Below are 20,767 nucleotides of genomic sequence, written 5' to 3'. Positions count from 1 at the left end.
CCGATTGTTCCCTTTTCCCTAATGGAGGTCTTTGAGATGTCGAAAACATCTATTAGCATCTGGTTCCCTTTACTCACAGACATCCACATAGAATTCAACTATTGTAGAAAATGCATGCAGAAGCAAACAAACAATGAATAATGTGTAAATTTACAGTTTTTTTTGGAAGGATTAATAATTCTCAAAGGAACTACTGAAAATCACATCCAGTGTTACAATATTTTTTACAAATACAAGTATTTTTTCCACTTTCACTTCCCCTTGTAACAATTTAAATGTGTACATGTTATCGTTTATAAACTTACTTTGATAAAAAAAAAATAACAATAGTAAAAAATAATATATATATATATATATAATATTATATTCAACTGAAAAAATATATGTAGGCTACACACACACACACACACACACATATATATATAAATATATAAATATATATATATATATATATGTGTGTGTGTGTGTGTGTTGCCTATATATATATAATTTTTTTTTTCAGTTGAATATAATATTTAATAAATAAATATTGTAATACATTAACATTAGTGTCACATGATCCATCAGAAATTATTCTAATATTATTCTAATATCTAATATCCTGATCCTGGATTTATATTTTTGTGTAAACCATAATACATTATTTCTAGAGTCTTTGATTAAAGGGATATTTCACCCACAAAATGATGCCTTTAATTACTCACCCTCATGACTTTCCAAAACCGTAAGACTTTCATTCATCTTCGGAATACAAATGAAGATCTTTTTGATAAAATCTGAAAGCTTTCTGTCCCTCCATTGACAGTCTACGCAACTACCAATTTCAAGACCCAGAAAGGTAGTAAACATAATTCTAGTGACTCCATTGTTTTAACCTCAATTTTATAAAGTGGCGCGAGTGCTTTGTTTGAGCAAAAAACATAATTTAACACTTTATTTTATTATTATTATTAAAATATGAATCTCAAACGCATGTTCAAGAGGGAACCACGACTCATGCATGTTGTGTTAAAGTAAAAAAAGCAGGCGTCATTGCGTGAACGCGCAGCATAGATTAATATTTTGTAAATAAAGTGGTAAATTATGTTTTTTTGCACAAACAAAGCACTCGTGTCGCTTTATAAAATTGAGGTTAAACCACTGGAGTCGCATGGATTGCTTTTTGAGTAGTAGTTGCGTAGGCTGTCAATAGAGGGACAGAAAGCTCTCAGATTTCATTAAAAAGATCTTCATTTGTGTTCCGAAGATGAACAAATGTCGTACGGATTTGAATTGGCATGAAGGTGAGTAAATTATGACAAAATTAGCCCTTTAATAGAAAGTTCAAGAAATGGTATTTATTTTAAATATAAATATTTTTAAACATATATACATTTCTTTGTCACTTTCGATCAATTTAACACATTCCTGCTGAATAAAAAATAAAAAAAAATATATATATATATATATTAGTGTAAAACAGAATTTGCAAAACAACAGTTCAAACATTGTCTTGCCTAATGGGGCAAATGACAGTTCCATCAGCTGGTCCAGAACTCTCTCACACTGGGACCGGACCATCAGGCCACCCTTATTGTTGAGCTCTGACATTGTTTCTCATGACTTGAGCACTGCAACACTAAGCAATATTAAGACAAACAAACATAACATCTCTGTCACAAACATACCATGCAACGAGATCTGTGGTATTAATGTAAGAATAGCATTCAGGATATGGTTAAAAGTGTGACCTGCTAACAGAATAGCTAGATATGAAAGCTTGATTATCAAAAAACGGTAAGGGGCTGAAAACTAGGTCAATGTCCCATATAATTTCTTGATAAAGTCAGTCATTAATATATGGTTGCTCAACTGCAAGCAGTTTGAAATCGCTGTTTACCTTGAAAGGCACAAGAAAAGACTCAGTATGTACATGGCAAACATCTAATACGCAGGCTCACATTGCTGGCACTGCATGTTGACTGATAGTGAGTCATTTGTGCCCTTGTTTGACACGTGTGGATGTTTGCTCAAGCTGTTTCAGCTGCATCATAGTCTTTTTTTTTTCTTTTTTTTTCTTGGCGATGTTGACCCGAATGGCCTGCATTTGTAATACCTTCTGTGCATATGCTTCCATCATAAACTATCAGTTCTCAAATGGTCCTGACATGGTGTGATAGTCAGCGAAAGTTTTTTTCTTTTTCTTCAGTTTCTTAGAAACTCACATTTTCTCTGAAGGCTTGTATCTCTCAAGGCAATCTTTAGTTGTGTGCTGACAACATTGAGTCTTTGTGGCAAACATGAAAGTGTTTGATTTTGATCCGTCAGGACCTGCTTTTAATGGCAGAGAATGTTGTGTTTCCTGAAAGTTCTGTTGCTCTTCTTTTGTTGACGTACATATTTAGCAGCACTGCTGATTTTTGACCTTGATTTGATGAAAATCTCGCTTCTGAGGTGAATGATCTCATAATTATATACGCAATGAGTTCGATATTGTGACATGCTAATAAGTATACTGTCTCGCTACACAGGTTGATGAACACTGAAAACAGCCTTCTGGAAATGCGTGAAGAGGAGGGTGTGACGTATGAGCGGACACTGGTGGCCTCGGAGTTCATAGACTGGCTCCTGCAGGAAGGTGAAATGCCCACCAGGGAGGAAGCCGAGCGGTTGGGACGCAGACTGCTGGAGCATGGCATCATTCAGCATGGTGAGCACATGGATCAAATGTATATGTAAAATATAGTCCTGAAGAATACACCTTAAAGCTGCGTTCACACAACCAGCGACTTTCTCGCTGCATGTCGCCAGTGGTTGGCGGTGAGGTTGCTAGTGGGCGTCCCCCCACTTCTGGTTGTCTAGAAACATTTGTGAATGACATTCACAGATATCGCTCTCAATGTAATAATAATAGGCCAATAAGACTTGACCTATTTATGATAATGTTCAGTTATTTGAAAATAATGATTAAGATACACTCACTTGTGTTCAATGTATAATGAAAATATGTTATGACTTTTTATTTTATGGACAAGCTACATTACATTTTTTTGTTACATTTAAATGTAAACTTTTCTTGTAATGGTATAAAAGTTTGAAGGACTAAAATACACTTATTCAAACTCTCATTTAGTCATGGACCTACTAGATTGACATTGTTCTGACATAGAGAACGACAAGACAAAATACATTGAATAAATCCAAATTTAGGTTGATGGTTTGCTGCATGAACTTAATACTACACAATAATCTGACAATTGTTTTGTTGAAATGGATTTTCATGGTTCACTTTAGAACATATCTCTCTAAGGAACTCTTAGAGCTTCAGGAATTTGCTAATCATACAATGCATCGTGCTTTAAAATATTCATGCATTCAAGTTATGCAAGGTATTAAATAATACAAGGGGGCTTGTTGAGTCATGACTGAGTCTGACAGGAGGAAAGACTCTGATGGTCAGCAACAGATGGGATACCTTTGTCCAGGCAACAGGCAAACACTGTGACACACTAGAACTCATCTACACAAAAGGATTCACATGCATAATACACAGCTGTACACACACACACACACACACACACACACACACACACACACACACACACATAGTGACTCCTATAGAATGGAGCTATACCCTACAGTTCAGTCACACACACCAACAGTCACATGCACGGCAGCACAACCAGTGCCCTGTTGAGTCTGGTTGTGTCTTAGTTTGACAGCACCTTTCCTGTCTGATGCTGACTTTGAATAAAAATGTGAATGACCTTAAATTACGGAGAACTTTTCCACACAATTAAGTTAAGCCTTTTGGGATATGTTTTAATCTTGCACTTAAATGAATCAGTGTGTCTATATTATGTTCTTATGCATAGAGATATTACATAAAGCAAAAACCACATCATACTGTAGCTGAACAAATGTTTGTGCCCTGACTTGAATTTAGCTGACACATTTGGATACAGTCGACACAGCAACACGCATAAGCAAATCATAACAGGGCATCTCAGGATATCTGCTGTTTTAAACCAACAGATCAGTGGAAAAAAACTAAAGATGAATTCATCTCATTTTGCCCATGGCGGTAGGGCAAAGGATAGGGTTTCAGCCTTTAACTGTCAATAGCGAGGCCCCCTGAAATTGCAGAACTGCCTGAAATTTGTCGAGAAGTGTGTGTAAATCCGTTGTCACTGTTTCACGGCCAGCCAAAGTTGCACTGCACAGTTGTACGATGAATAAGCATGAAAAATACGCATGAAAAAGGACGATCATGCTGCACACACCAGCATATGAACTCATTCCCCTCATCAGGGTGGAGACGGCAGTGTTCTCCAGAACCAGAAAGGACGTTCTCTGCTTTTGCTTGTAGGTTGAATGTGACTGCATATGCACGACAGTCGGCTCAGTGTGTGGGACTTTTGTTCAGGAGGCCTAAAAGACACAGTGAGCTGAGAGCTTTATTTCAGAGAGCTGAGTGTCACAACACACCCGCCATTGCTGAGTTATGAGTTATGTCCATGAAACTATCATTATTTATTTATTTTGGATAGAAATCCAATCCTTTTTCTACTGAAAAGATCAATGTTTTTACAAATTTCATCAGTGTTGTTGCAGTTCTTGTTCACTATATTTGCCACTATAATTGTGGTGTCTTAATTTACATCTGGTTACTTCATGCATTGTTACTGATCAGATATCTATCCGATTTGTTAAAACGATTCCATTTACACTTGGCCACACAAATGTATCTCTGCAAAACGGATATAAATCCAATCTTCAATTCCCATGCTATGTGCAAATTCAATGGAGTTCACGTCATCGAAAGCGACAGATCTGAGCTGCGTTTTAACAGCTAATTTCAAGATCAATACCGCATAAAACTGCATCAGCACTGGTTGATGTGGCGTGAGAAAGTGAAAAGCTACACAAAATCTGATCAAAGTGGAAACTGCGTTTGAAACTGAAGTAAAATTTCAATAGGATTTTAAATCACATAAATGTAGTTAGAAATGTCATTTTTTTCCACACGTGCTAAATTTGATTGGAAGCCAATCGGATATGCAAAAAAAAAAAAAAAAATCTGATTTGGACTGACAGTCTGAACATGGCTTAAGATACCGCTTTGGCATATATTTAAATTAGATTTAAGATTTAATCTTGGTTGAAAGGATGGGACTACAATTAAATATAAAAAAAGTGTATTCTGCAAAAAAAAAAAAAAAAAAAAAAAAATCTCCCATCTCATTAAATGAAACACTACATTTGGAGCATTTAACGTACATAAAAAAAGAGATATGCTTTGAGATATGAGATCCCTCTATGGATTAAAAGATACTCTTTGAATGTTCATATAATAATACAGTTTATCTCTCTTTGCCCATAGACTGGATGCCACTCTGACCACGTACATATATTTCTGTCATGACAACTCTCAGAGTGTTTGGCATGGTAATGGATATGGCAATGTTGATATGTTTGGCCTTTGCGGAATAGATATGCTACGCTGCTGCTGGTGTTGGTTATTGCTGCTGCTGCAGAGCAAGTACGGGAATTGCTATTGCCAATACATACACTGCTGTGAGCAAGTAAGACATGCTGCAGCTGTACAATATAACGTACTCTAATTACTCGTAGCAGATCTATACAGGTGGAGCTGGGGAAGGTGGAGGGTTTCTAAAAGTGCAATGCAACTGCTATAGTAAATGCTGACCTTGCTCACAAAATTCAAAACAAATAATGAATAAAATAATAAAGGCCACTTTATACCTCTGTCACGTGGTCCCCTCTTGTCTAATTGGGTATTTCTTGGCCAGAATAAGCAGCAAAATGGACCAGTCTGTTTGCGGAAAGGGAAAACACTTGTTCTGCGAGACTAACCACGCAGACAATGAGCGAGTGTTTAGCTCAGCTCTCTCCCACACACATCTGCATTCCTCTGCACCACAAACCATATGCATTCACTATGCTTCACTGTCCATAACATATATGTTTGATTTTTTGCTTGTTTCAACGGTTTCCCGTTTTTAAGAAAGACTATTTTATTTTATGTGTTGATAGCAAAGGAAATATGCACACACAGTGAGCACATTATTTGTAGTGGTGGAAGGAGGAATGTCATATTGAACTTCTCCTGCCGCATGACTTTGAAATATTGCTGAAACTAAAGTAACGGCCCTGTGATTAGAGACATGGCAGAATAATAACACAGTAGAGCACTGCACATGGTAATAAAAAGGGAAAGTTAATGCTGTTATGTAAAACTAAATACTGTTCTTGAAACATGATGACTCATAGGATATTATGCAAGAAGGGAGTTCAGGATTGCTCTGTGACTCCTCCATAGGATTATGGGATGAGATTTTAAGATGGCATGTGCTCCTCTTACACAAACACACTCACTCACTCTCTAGACTTGGTTAAACTGGTTCTCCTGCTTCTAGCAAACGAAAAAATAAGAGCTCTTAAGAAGGGACTTCAGCTTTTTCTGCTGTTTTGCCAACCTCTGCCCTGCCCCCTTCGCATGGCAAAATAAACAAAAATTAAAAAAATGCATAAAACATGAATATTATTTTTCATATCATAAATTAATAAAACAAAAGCCTTGAAGGTGCAATCCAAAATAAGGATATTGGGTTGAGTTTTGTATTTTCTGTCTTTCACTTCTAGGTTTTAGACCATTGTGGCTTGACAGTTCATGACTTTAATTCCAATAAACTGACATATGACCTTCTTTCTCTATGCATTCCTCTTTCTTTCCCCCAGTTTCTAACAAGCACCACTTTGTGGATGGCGGACTGCTTTACCAATTCAGAATGAATTTCCGCCGGCGGCGGCGACTGATGGAGCTTTTGAACGAGCGTTGTCGCAGCATACCGGAGAACCAGGACAGCCCCTTCTGTCTGCGCAAACAGGGCTCTGAGGGGGGAAACACCAGCTTCCTTTCAGGTTAGTCCATGATCATAAAGGAAATCCACAGAATGCATGCACACCGGTGTTCATTACACCCTGCAGTTCATGATATTGATTTTTAGGTTTAGTGGACACAACTGTGATCATTTGCAGTGGCACATAGATAATGAACTTTTGCATGTGGTCTCATGCATTTTAATTTGCTGTTGATGCAGTGCATAATAAAGTTAGGACAACCAAAATCAATTTCAATGTTGTAGTAAGGAAGTTGCTGAAATGACTAAATCGTGTTTTGAAAGGGTGCATCATCTGGAAAACATTGCTTTTAATTTGAAGTGTCATATTTGTGTACAAACATCTAATCAGCTAAAAGGTGTTAATTTTTTACAAACAATATTCAATATATAATACATTTTTAATAATCAGATTTATTATATGATATGCAAGTCAAATAAACAAGCAAATAAATTACAATGAATTGCATATATCAGTATTGTCTGACATAAAGATGAATAAAGAGAATTCATTGACATTGCATTACTGTGACAGCTGAGTACAGCATTGAATAGACATTACATACACAGTCCACAGCTGTCCATTTTGATTGACAGTTTGATGTTTAGAGGTTCTCACATTCTGTCAGTGCTTATGTACGCTACTAGAGCTCTCAGGGGGAAGTTCACATAGTTTTTGTACTGAAAGTAATGAATGTTCAAATAGGGGAGGTTGTAGTTTCTCATCTGCGCAGATGTTTCCAGACCTCTTTGGGAGAGTTAGTCAGCTGAATCTGTCATGTTGTGTTGTTGTTGTGATGAGTATGTGAAAGGTGAACATGTCAAACAAGCACAACATGCCCCTTTTGCCTGGTTTTCCTGTTTGGTCTAGTTATACTCCATTTGAATTATTTTGTATTAGTCATTATTATAAATGTAACCTCAGTTTTTTAAGACTACTTTTGTTCCGTTGATGCTTGCTTAGTTTTACCTTTAATTTAGATTCATGATTTAGGGTTTCGGCACACGGTGTTATACTACTAGATAAAGCATTTATCACATTGAATAATGTATTACAGTAAATGTAAACTTGTTTCAGATCAAGTGTTTTTCAGTATTTGCCTGTAGATTCAGTATCACGCCGTCATGAGTCAGTAAAGGAAATGAGCTCAGGTTGTCTTAGGACTGGTTCCTCTTCTCAGAGCTGAATAAAATGAACTCTCATTTTTAATGGGCCTGTAGAGTGTGTATGTTGACTTAACAAGTGCATGAATTTAATTGTTTTGACTTTGAATCAGGTAGATACATCAGTGTAGTACTACACAACACTGGGTTGCACATTATTTTACAGTAAGTGCACTTTCAATGTATCTACCCACAAAAGTACTGAGTAGTGTAAGGTAACTACAGGCGTTAGTTTTAGGGGTAGGTTTAGGGTAAGTATCTAGTTATTAGATGGTATGTTCATATGAAACAGGACTGTAAAATAAAGTGCTACCTAACACTGTTTTCTGTACTTATTCCATATTTTAATTACAGTAGACCTTATGTAGCCCCGCCCCTTTTCAGCGCTGCCCTCGTTGTCTTTTGTCTTCTGGTCTGTATTTTCACAGCGTTCTTACATATTTATGAATGAACGGCTCGTTTTAATATCTTCCCGGTCTACTGACATTTGATAAGACATCTGCTTTAAACATTAAAATCCTCATGATAACTTTCGTTAACTTTACAATAAGTAAATCCAATTCACCAGCTAATTACTCCTCGACAGCGATGCCATAGAGATATACAGAGCTACCGCAAAAACAGAAGTTCAAATATTCAAAGACAATATTCTAAAGGTGCTTGTTTCTCTGGCGCATAAAGTCTATAATCAGTGATTTTTGTTCTGTTGACAATATAATACATTTCACAGTGATATTGCTGTGGATTATTCTACAAATAAAACAGGGTTAATTATTTTCTTATTTATTTTTATAAAAACAAAAACGAATAAATGAGTCCGTTTTTTTAATTTACAAATAAATAGTTGATGTTTAAAAATGCTTAAAAATGGAAATAAATTAAGCATAAATTAAATAAACATTATGAAATATGACTATTTGAAAAGGGATATGTTTATATATCCTTTGTGTTCCTAGGGAATTAATATATTGATTCTTTCTTTGCATTTCATTTTTAAATCAAGTGGTAAATCATTTTTAATTAGGTAAATATTATTTATTTTTATAATAAAAAAAGTTTTCTTTTAATGTTGGGGTTTGTGTTTGGTTGTAACAATTATAATTAGTTTATGGTATGTTCATTTAACTTGCTAAACAGTTGTATTCGTGTCCATGATGCTGTAGTTTGCCATATGGTATATTTTCATCAAAAGGAGAACTCTTAGTCCCTCTGGACTGTTTTTTTTGTCAGTTAGTAAATGGACAAAAGGATGTTTAGACACCATAACGCCATGGTTGGATCATGGTGTTTTCAGCGGGCAGAAGTGTTGCGTGTGTATTTTAACTGATCTCTATTCGCTCTCTCACTTCCACTTTTACAGTCTCTATCTAACTTATTTTGTCTCTCTCTATCTCCTTCCCCTCAGTCAGTCCCACTAAAGAGATAAAGGTGGTGTCAGCGGTACGGCGGAGCAGTATGAGCAGCAGTTGTGGCAGCAGTGGTTACTATAGCAGCAGCCCCACACTCAGCAGCAGCCCTCCTGTGCTCTGCAACCCCAAGTCTGGTAAGAAAAGTCCCCTTCTGTGCCCAAATACATAATTTCAACATAAAAAAATGACACGCGTCATCTTTAAATAAGCAAATCGGTTACATTTTGATTTCTTGTTGTTTTTAAGCTTCTTAACCTAGCGTTAACTAGCATTAGCTTTAGCAGTTATTTTACAACATCTCCACCCTGTTTGTATAATAATATGGCTTCACTTTAAAGCTGCAGTCCGTAGTTTTTCCTCTTTGTCGACATCTCTGTTCGAAATCTGCAATTGCAGTTATTCGCGGAATTATTAACTTTAAGTGGGTTGTGCCTCGGCACGGCACAGGGTGGATGAATCCAATGTTTTGAGGAGAATGTGCGGCTGTCAGTCACCGCGCCGGTGTGGATACTGTCATTCAGAATCACAGATTCTACTTTTTGGAAATATGACCAACATAAGAATTATGTTGAATTGCATAACTATGTATGTAATTATGTTAGAATTACATGACGTGGGTAATATGGTTTATCCATTTTGCAACGCGAACTGGAGGTAAGCAACAGTTTGCTAAATTGCAGCTGTTTGAAAGCTACAGAACTTAAAGATCCCCCTTTATTTGTTTTCTTTCTTGCTGCATTAAAGATGAAATGGTTTAACTCTTTTTTTTTTTTTCGTGCAGAAAAAACAATGAGTTTAGGGCAATCAGTTCGTAGCTCTGCTTCAACTGTACCACCATACCCTCACGAGGGGCAACCACAATTTCTGACATGTCAAATTCATCCAACTATCCTATTGCCGGTCGGAAGAGGTTAATCAGCTCTCGTTTCCCCCAGTACACATGAAAAACGACGCACAACAAAGCTGAAATTCGTCCTGATTAAAAAAAGAGTCGTACGAGTCAGAATTCAGCTTAAAAATGGACGAAAATCGCACCGTGTATGCCCGGCTTTTTTTTCACAACGATGAATTGCTTATAGCTTTCTTGAGGTTATGTTTGTGGTATGTTACTGTTCCTTTAACAGAACACACTGTGTGGAGAGTTTCGTATATCTGCATATACCTATATCTATGTTTCTTAAGAGAAGTCATAAGTTTGTGTGTTTGTGTGCTTTCAGGCCATAAAGCCACATCCGAAATTCTCCCTCTGTTCCGTTGTCCGTTCTCCACTGTAATCCTACTTAATGACAGTAATTCTACGAGGCGTCGACCCTGTAGTTCCCATGAACTTCTTCGCCCTTCTAACAGGGATTCTCCTTGTTAACTTGTACTAGCAGAATGAGTTAACAAGATTATATTCAAAGGAATAGGTCACCCAGTAGTTTAATAGATCAAATTGGTTTCCTTGGTAGTACAACTGTTGAGAATCTTGTTCTACATTTACACATTGAAGCCTAAAGCATACTTTAGTTTAGACATGAACACCTGGCATATGCGTACAGTATTTTGTACAGTTGGGCTTTTCACACTTTGCTTAAAAGGAACATGCCGACTTCATGGGACTTTAGCTTATTCACCGTATCCCCCAGAGTTAGATAAGTCCTCCATACATACCCTTTTCATCTCCGTGCGTGCCGTAACTCTGCCTGACGCACCCACCGCTAACCTAGCTTAGCACAAAGACTGGAGGTAAACGGCTCCAGCTAGCATACTGCTCCCAATAAGTGACAAAATAAAAGCCAACATTTTCTATTTACATGTTGTGATTTGTATAGTCACAGCGTGTACAAGCAACAAGGTCACATGAGACACTGCCATCTTCTAACCGTATACATACTGGGAACTATATTCTCAGAAGGCGAAGCACTGCTACTTGGCGTAGTGATTAGCGCAATACTCTGAGTGAACTCTCTGCTCCTCACCACGGGGCTTATCAGGTACTGCGAGCAAATCACTCCACAGAAGTAGCAGTGCTTCGCCTTTTGAGAATATAGTTCCCACTATGTATACGATTTTCTATTTATGCGACGTTGCGGCTGGAGCAACAGCATAAAAATTATGACAATGTTAATATACAGATTATGTACTTTTTTTAATGTTAAAATTATTTATTGAGAGTTTGAATATCATTTTGCGTGACCTTTATAGCCATACTGAAATCGACAATGGATGATTCACCGCAAATTCACCTCAGAACTCAATGTGAACAAACAAGTGTATTTTATGACAAAGGTTGTTACAGTCACCCAATATGTATTTTTAATATATAGTATTAATATTTATGAATTTGACAATGTGTTTATTAATTTTGTTTTGAGAGCTCCGCCCACACTCTTCTGATTGGCTGTGATTTTCAATTGATTTTGTCACGTCTCGTCGTGTCGCGTCGCGTCTTGTGTGGACAGACAAATTGCTTGTCACTAGAATCTTGTCGCATTGCGAATGGTTAGGACATGGTGTTACACCCCAAAGTACATTCTAGAAAAACTGGATAGTACAGTTGGCAATATATAAAATGAGGATGCGTAATACTAGAGCTTTTATGTAAATAGGTTGTGTGCTGCCTTTGTCCAGTCAATGACACTGACACTTCAAATACGCATTTCTCACCACAAGCTGACCTATAGAAAAATACCATGCTGATAATTTAATTTATGTAATGCCCACTGTACACGTACGTCTCCACCGAATGTAATATCAAAGTTGTATGATCTCCAAACATTGCCATTTGAGACAAAACACAAGGTTTTTGTGTTTATCGTATGGCTTCATATACATAATATATTGTATGTGACATGTAACTATAGAGTCATACGGACGACTTTTTTGGTGTGTCATTTTGGAGCTTGGCAGCCTCGGTTTCCCATCATTTTAATAATAAATAAAGAGTAGCCAGGAAATTTCTTATTTTTCATCACTGCCTTGTGATTTTACAAATAATTAAAATAAATGAAATAATTGGAACTGATTGTGACATGCATTTTCTTATTTTACTGTGTCTCTATCTGTTTTTTTCTCACTCCATTCTGAGTGTGTTTGTGTGGAGTAGTAAACTCTCTGACCCATAAAAACTATCAGACTGAGAACTTTGAACAGCCGTAGTACACGCGTAGTGTGTGTGTGTGTGTGTGTGTTTATGAGAAAGTCTGGCAAGAACACGTAGTCCCCTTCAGGAAAGGCAAGGAGCACAGCCAGCAGGCAGAGATAGAGACAGAGGAACATTTTATACACATACTCCGCCTCATCCTCCTCCAACACCAAATTAGTACATTGGCCTCCATGACGATCCAAGGCGAGTCTGAAGCATGCCTGCAATGAAGCATTCCACACCTACCACATGACTCAGCCTTCATTTCACCACAGCACAACTCCCCGCTTCATATTCTGCCCCGGGACAGTGAGGCCCACTGTTGTCCAACAACGAGGATCCAAGATGCAATCTGTCATCAGAGCATCTAACGTTATAACATGTTGTACATTTTAAATTTGCGAAGGAAATAGGCTACTTTTCCAGATGTGTTTTTTGCTTGTGTGTTTTTACCGGCGTGTAAGGAGACAAGCATGCTGGGTTTGGCAGTGTCATTGCCTGTCTCCGATTGGTCAATTTGCTCATCCAATCCTGGGATTACTTAGCTCTCCACCCAAAATTGATGCAAACAAAATGAACTCAAGAGAAAAAGTGAATAAGAAAGACTGAGCGAAAAATAGTGAGGCCCAAACATAAACTTGTAAAAAATGTCAGTCTCTCCCTTTCTTTTTCATTCTCTCACACACACACGGACACAATCCTTTCTCCCTGCGTTAAAAAGAATGTGGCATTGTGTGTGAAAGGTTTCAGGCATGTATAGAGTGACCATGTGCTCCCTATTCAGAATATACACACATACAGTAAATATTATTGAAAGGGAAAGTTCACCCCAAAATAAACGTCTGCCGTTGTTTACTAACCCTCACATTATTAACTTTTATGTTTTAAAAATGTTCAGTGTAAAACAATAATACAGCCCCCAAAATGTACAAAAAAACCTCCAAACAAACAAACACCAAAAAGTAGCCTATAGTCGGAAGTTAATATTTTTTAACATATTTTTATTTTATATTTTTATATTATTACTGTTTCATTGTTTACTTTTTCTGATAGTACATGATTAATTCTGATAATTTTAAGTTGACATCTCTCACAACAAATACTGTGTATATCTAACTTTTTTTTCTTTCTTTTTCTTCTTTCAATAATACATTTTGAATATTTTTTTCTTACAATGCACATACATAGTTTCTCCTTGCCATTGCCACTAACTTGCTTACTGAGGGTTGTAAGGAAATATTTTCATTAAAAATGCTTTTCAATTTTAAAATTCTTACCGACCCCAAATTTTAAGGGAAAAAAATATACATACAGTATATATATATTGCTAATGCATATTGCTTCTATAGTCTGTACAATGGGCTCTGATCAGCCAATCAGAAGCCAGTCTATACCTGTGCAGTGATTCAGAGTTTGGCTCACTTATTACATTAGTGATGAAGAGATCAAACTTATTAGAACCAATATGTGCTAAATTAGTCTATCACAGTGATGCCACAACCTCATTATTTCATTAAACTCAAACCTTCAGTGCTCTATTACAGCTTGATTACTCTCTCTCTCTCTCTCTCTCTCTCTCTCTCTCTCTCTCTCTCTCTCTCTCTCTCTCTCTCTCTCTCTCTCTCTCTCTCTCTCTCTCTCTCTCTCTCTCTCTCTCTCTCTCTCTAAAGAAGCACATGTTTTGTTTCAGGATGCCTTTGTGTCAATTCTTTTAATGAAGGATTGTGGATTGCTGTATTATGTCATAAGGAGTAAAGTAAATAGTGAATCAAACTCAGTGTTATTGCAGTGAATAGATAAGCTGATCCTTTTACACCATGTGTTGAATAGTCACATGTTTTACTGTCATGAAAACGGGTTTAGAGTTCACGACTGAGGAACACTGTGTGTATATTTCTACAGTGCTGAAGAGACAAGTAAGCCCAGAGGAACTTCAGGCTCCTGGTGGACCTTACATAAAGAAGACATTCACAGTAAGTCAACCCACCCCCCCACCCCCCCCCCACACACACACACGCCAAATGTGCACAGACTCCAGGATCTAATTGCATAATTAACTATGTTTGGTTCAGAAAATCCATTTGCATGGAGGAAAAAGTTCAAGACTAAAATTAGCAAGAGGACGTTTTCCCTCAGATGCATGTGGAGATGATTCTAGCCAGGAGTAAATTAAGATCCCATGAAAGCTGATAATGTGTGTCCCCAGCTGTCAAGTATCTGGACAAGACATGCATTTTCAATGATTTGCTTTCACTGATAGTGTCGTTTATCTGTGTTGTTTAGAATTAATTTATAACCAAAAACAGTGCCGAATGCATTTCATCTCTATGCTGGGATTGTACAATATACGTGGTACTTTAAATAGTTAGCATGCTTGGATGTATACGTTTGCAGATAATGGGAGATGCAGTGGGCTGGGGATTCGTGGTGAGAGGAAGTAAACCCTGCCACGTCCAGGCTGTGGATCCCGGCGGACCTGCTGCAGCAGTGGGAATGAAGGTACAGTAACTCATCCTGCATTTATTATAGTGAGAAAATGTCCAAATTGATCATTTTATTATCTTATTCCGAAAGGGGTGCACATATATTGAAGTTTTGGCAATGAAGTTTGTCCAATGTTTTCATGGTCCCACCACAATGTTCAAGTATTGGTTTACCAACAGAAAGCTGCTTGGATTGAAAGCGATAAGTTGAACTTCATACATCACTACGTTATTGGTAATAGACCTTTTTTTTGTTGGTTAAAATTTTTCTGACCACATCTTTAGAGGTAAAGTTGTCTTCAAGAAACAGGGTTGGAGTTTTGCTCTAATATATTGGCATCAAGTCAATGCTAGAATATGATCCAAGAGATAGAGATATAGATTACAAAATACCCAACCGCATCAACCCTCCCAGTCATTTAGGTTTGACCTTAGGCACAGTACACTGAGTGGAGAAATCATAATGTCCTCAAGTCCACTCAGAATAGTCCATTTGCCAGATGTTTTTTATGCTAATCCTGGCAAAGACACTTAATGCCCACTGAAAGTGTGTGTATGTCTAATTTACTGTAGTGGCAGATAGAATAACACCTTCCCCCCCTCCTCCTTTTAGTTCAACAGTTCAGCATTCAGCAGCCATGGCCCTAATTTACAGCAATAATGAACCATTACAGTTATGCAGCTTTCAAAAAAACACTATTCCCTCTGTGTCTTTTCTGAATGCTCATTACATAAGGTCATGTTTGCAGACTGAGTTTGTGCTCAGTGCCGAGAGCATAATGCTGCATCTGCAAGCCCAGCCCCCAGCTCTTTTTACTGTAATTCCATTAATAAAATTGTTGCATTTAGTATTGAATATAATTGAATATGTGAATGTTTAGCAATTTCAAAATTGTTTAGTAATGTTGAAAAATGTTCATTGGAAAAAAGAAATAAACACTTAAATATATAAAACTATTTATTAACCTCTGAAATCTGTCTGTTTGAGGTTGATTCATTCCCAAAGTATTTTTTAAAATTGTGTATATAAATCGGCCTCTAAAAGTTTTACACAACTGAACAAGAGAATGTTTGGATATTTTTTTTAGACCTGAAGAGCACTAAAATGCAATACTTTTTTATTTTTATTATATTATATTATATTATTTACAAGGACTACCCCCTACAAAGTAATTCAGAGGACCTATTATCACAACTTAATAAAATGCATGGTGACCAGATTTAATTAAACATTTTAAGTCGCAAACGTATTATAATAATGATGATCATTACATCAACGTAATATTGTGTTAAATGTAAATGGACAATTCTGTATTAATTGTTTGTTTACTTGTTTTTGTCTTAGATTAAGTCGTAGCAACTTAATAAAAATGTATAAACTTTGGAAATTGGGCAGTGCATTGCTTTGCATAGGCATGTTCAAATTAAGTGATATTTTATGTTTTTCTAGTAAATGTAATGTGAAGACCTTTTAGTTTTTAATGCTGTTATGACATTTAAAATAGTTTTCGTTGTGTTTTGTGCTGAAGACATTGTATGTAGTTCTATGAGCAATCACTGCACTAATTCCATTGACAAGTATTATCTTACTTGTTCTAAAATGTATCTGTTAAATAAGTTATATTTAGCGTGTGCTATGCTAGCTGTGAATTTGAACTGATGCTGCAACGCATTCTCATCCTTGGGCGTCATATACTGACGCTTTTGACAAATCGTCTACATCCAACGCACATGGCACCCTTTAGCGTCAATATGAGACGCACAGAGCTTTGTTCGGTTATGGTTGGGTTTAGATCTGGGGTAGGGTAAGGGTTAGACCGCTAGGAGGCGCCTTCTGGCCCATATCTATCTGCGTCTCATATTGACGCTAAAGGGTGCCATGTGCGTTGGATGTAGACGATTTGTCAAAAGCGTCAGTATATGACGCCTTGGGATGAGATCGGGCTGGATATACAGTAGATAATATCAATTGCTTTCAGGGCCTCCACTCCATTTATGAGAGAATTATGTTTAAACCAGTTGGAACAACTAGATTTTTCTTAGTAAACCTAAAAAATGTGTTTACACTCAAAATTAAGTTCATATAACTCAGTGTAGTTTGTTGGTTGAACATAATTTCATTAGGAGTTGTCACAAGTCAAAAAGCTTGATGTAAATGTTTTTCGTCAAACCAAAACATTTGTTTTTAGAGTGTACCACTTAGCATGGTATTACAAATGCTGGAGTTGTTGTCATGCACTAATGTACAGTACACATTATGCCAAAACAGATCGTTTAAGCACATGCTGACAATTAAGCAAAATGGCAAGCTTTCAGATGTTGTTTATTTATCAGTTGATGCTGATAACGGTGTGACTCATTTCAGATGGTAGTTTCATTATGGGTTTACTAGGAAGGACATAACGTTATTCATTTGCAGAACCTCTCCAAGGGTTAATATAGCTGATTTTAAAAAAGCACTCCTCTACCGTTCTCCCGAAAGGTGTAATTGTGTTATGTTGCTGCACTGAGAGAGATTACAATCTGTTTATTGTGTCATATATGTGGTTTATATGCTCCATATTCATTATGTTGTTTTTCAGCACTTTTATGTCTTTATCAAAGTGCAAAAAGGGTGTAACAGTTATGAGTAAACATATTTACTCATTAAAGTTTTCTCATGCTCATCTCCACAGGTGTGTCAGTTCGTGGTGGCAGTTAATGGGATGAATGTGCTGAGTCTGGACTACAGAGCTGTCAGCAACCTCATCCTCACTGGTCCCAGAACAGTGGTCATGGAGGTTATGGAGGAAGGGGAATACTGAAGACGAGCTCTTTATGTTTTTTTTTTTGTTCTTCTCTTACTCTGGACTTTCCTCAGTGAGTGTTTAATGGAATGTTCAGAGAAGTGAACTCTTGGTTCCGTTCATCATTTTGATTCAAATTCATTAGTTTAAAGAGCATGACACTAATCTGTGCCTCCCATTGGCTCCTCTTTGACTGTTACCGGCCCATGTCAGTTGAGACTTTAACTGGACGGATTATATGGGGAAAGCAACTGCCAAATATCATTTTTAGTAGAACCGCAGCATTTAAAACACTCTTGGAAGGTAGGTTTGCAGAACCAATGCCAAACTAAAATATGTGTGCCATTCAGGTGAAAGCACAATTCAGTGCTCTTTTTCGACTGTTTCTTCATTCAGAGTTTAGGCTATGACCTTTCGAGAGTGAAGGAATACAACATTGTGTCAGGTTTTTTTTTAATATACTTTGGTTACTTGATCGCAGTGGTGTGGTTAGTTTTAACTTACTATTTATATCCCTGTCATGCTTGCCGGGACTTAGTAAAATGATATATGTTGACATCCATCAAAAAAAATGCAGGGGACAACCAACAACAGCACTTACAGACTTTCAATGAAACTTAAGAGTGAATGTTTAAAACACTACGCACATCTGAAAGATGTTGTTGTACTGTAACTCGTCTTTAAGTATCTTGTAAGTTAAGCATATTTTGAGTATTTTGTGAAAGTAGTTCAAATTTCCTGTCTTTTGTCTAAATGCCATCAAAAAGGCAAGTAGTTACCTGTAGCTTTAATGTTAATATTACATGACAACATATATTACTTAAATATTACTTATAAAGTGTAACGGCAGAAACATACTCTACGCAAGAAAGTGAACGAACATGTGCGCTCTTGGATGGGTCTCCCGGGGACAAGCTGCAGTAGCCTACTTAAAGGGATAGTTCACCCAATTTTTTTAATTTGGTCATTACTTACTCGCCCTCAAGTTGTTCCAAACCTGTATGAGTTTCTTTCTTCTGTTGAACACAAAAATAAAAAAAATGTTGGTAACGAGACAGTTGATGGCACCCATTGACTTCCACCAAAAGGAAGTCAATGGCTAACCGTCAACTGTCTGGTTGCCAACATTCTTCAAAATATCTTCTTTTGTGTTCAACAGAAAAAAGAAACAACATGAGGGTGAGTAAATGACATAATTTTTTTTTTTGGGTGAACTATCCCTTTAAGGGTGAAATAGAGTTGCATTCAAAAATCTCTCACTATAACCTGATGTGTTATTACTCAGGTAAGCTTTTGACTTTAATGAACTGGTTCAGTAAGTTTGTCTTCAAATAGATGTTCCAGTAGGTCTAGTTAATATGAAAAGGTACCTTTACCTTTGACCTTTAAAAAAACTTTTACGCTAATTTCCGCAATAGTCCGCGTTTTTGAGTTGCTTTAGGCCCAGTTAACAAAAATGCTCTAAGAACGTTTTTACTACCGTTCCCATCGCGTTCTGTAAATGTTATTTCTAAATGTTCTCTGATTGTTTAAAACATTCCATGAATGATGTAGGCTATACGCAGTTTTGTAGGTAACGCATTACAAGTAACGCAAGTTACGTAATCAGTAACAAGTAAGCATCAGAGTAACGCATTACTTTTGTGTTTACAACTAAATATCTGAGATGCTTTTTCAAATAAGTAACACAAGTTACTTTGTTTTCCCATGTATTGACTGACATGCTCTCCTGTCCCCATGTTGAGAGAAATGGAGCGCTTTGTGTGCGCTGTATAAACATGATGGTTATTCTAGACTAGTTATAGACTAAATGTGAGCATGTATTTACTCACTTGCACAAAAACAGATTCAGTATTCCGTACAATTTATACAAACAATGAGATGCAAACTCAGAATATTACGCAAACCTGCAATAATTAATGTTAAAAAATAGAAATATACTTTGTGTTCAATCTCACTTTATTAAGCAATGTCTTTGCTGCTGACCTTTGATGATCCAATTCAACTACGGTATACTAATAAGCAAAAACGACTTTAGACAAAGATCACATTTGTGTTTTTTTTCTTTCTTTGTTTTTATTGCTGGAGTAATAGTGTTGAACTTTCTTCTCCTGCGTCCTATTCTTCAGTGATCCAGAATTGCAGCACAGCTGAGATGTTTTTTTTTTCCTTTTCATAACTTTGAGAGAAATTGCCAGAACGTTAGACAAAGTCTTGAGAACGTTCCCTGTTTTCTGGGGAGACATTTTGGAACACAACAGCGAGCGAAACAGTTTATCAATACACAATTTCACATATTCCTGTAAAACGTATTGCTATGAAAAAGTCTAATTTAGAGTAGTCATAGAATAGCAGTGTATTAAAGTAAAAAGCAATGATTAGATGGTCTATGAATTCACTCACCAGATTTGTTACTAGATTTTGTTATTCTATATAAGGCAAATGGGAAATATACAGTAGTGCTGTATGTGTGAACTCCTTTATGTATTGCAAAGCATTCATCTGTGCAAAAATGACTATTAGCATCTATTAGCCTATGTGTTCATCTTTTACACATTCCTCACTGCGTATACTTTTTTTGCAGGATGCTTATTGTGCAATTGTACTCATTTGTATTGATGAGAACGACATTAACAGTCACATGGTGATCTTTTGTTTTAATGGAAAGTAAGTTTGAATCTTCTTTCTTAAAGACCTGTATTGTGCTGCTAATTCTCACGGCGGGTCACGTAACATCTCTGATTATAAAGGATATACCACGTCCTCTATCAAAGATGGTGTAAGTGAAGATTTTGGGGGTGATCATGACAATCAGCATCAGGGTAGTCTGTTAAATACTGGTCCAGATATGTGCCACATATTCCCTACCTGGGGAAGTATAAGCTAATCTAATAAT

At 36.8% G+C, this 20,767-nt stretch overlaps 1 protein-coding gene across 2 annotated transcripts in view; it reads left to right on the top strand.

Annotated features, from left to right (window-relative positions):
• deptor (DEP domain containing MTOR-interacting protein) overlaps positions 1 to 20,044 on the top strand; it is a gene marked incomplete at its 5' end in the record, with an annotated part of 29,752 nt that extends 9,708 nt beyond the window's left edge. For both annotated transcript variants that reach the window (XM_079625947.1, XM_079625946.1), the window contains 6 exons: positions 2,511 to 2,689; positions 6,742 to 6,924; positions 9,472 to 9,609; positions 14,505 to 14,575; positions 14,997 to 15,101; positions 17,761 to 20,044. In XM_079625947.1, coding sequence (XP_079482073.1) covers positions 2,511 to 2,689; positions 6,742 to 6,924; positions 9,472 to 9,609; positions 14,505 to 14,575; positions 14,997 to 15,101; positions 17,761 to 17,889 — 805 coding nt within the window. In that variant the 3' untranslated portion in view covers positions 17,890 to 20,044. The remainder of the gene's footprint in view (positions 1 to 2,510; positions 2,690 to 6,741; positions 6,925 to 9,471; positions 9,610 to 14,504; positions 14,576 to 14,996; positions 15,102 to 17,760) is intronic.
• Between the last annotated feature and the right edge of the window lie 723 nt (positions 20,045 to 20,767).

The sequence above is a fragment of the Phoxinus phoxinus genome, assembly GCF_949152265.1.
Source record: "Phoxinus phoxinus genome assembly, chromosome: 10".
NCBI classification, from domain to species: Eukaryota; Metazoa; Chordata; class Actinopteri; order Cypriniformes; family Leuciscidae; genus Phoxinus; species Phoxinus phoxinus.
Note: the sequence above shows the minus strand (reverse complement) of the source record. Positions and strands in the feature narration are given on the sequence as shown.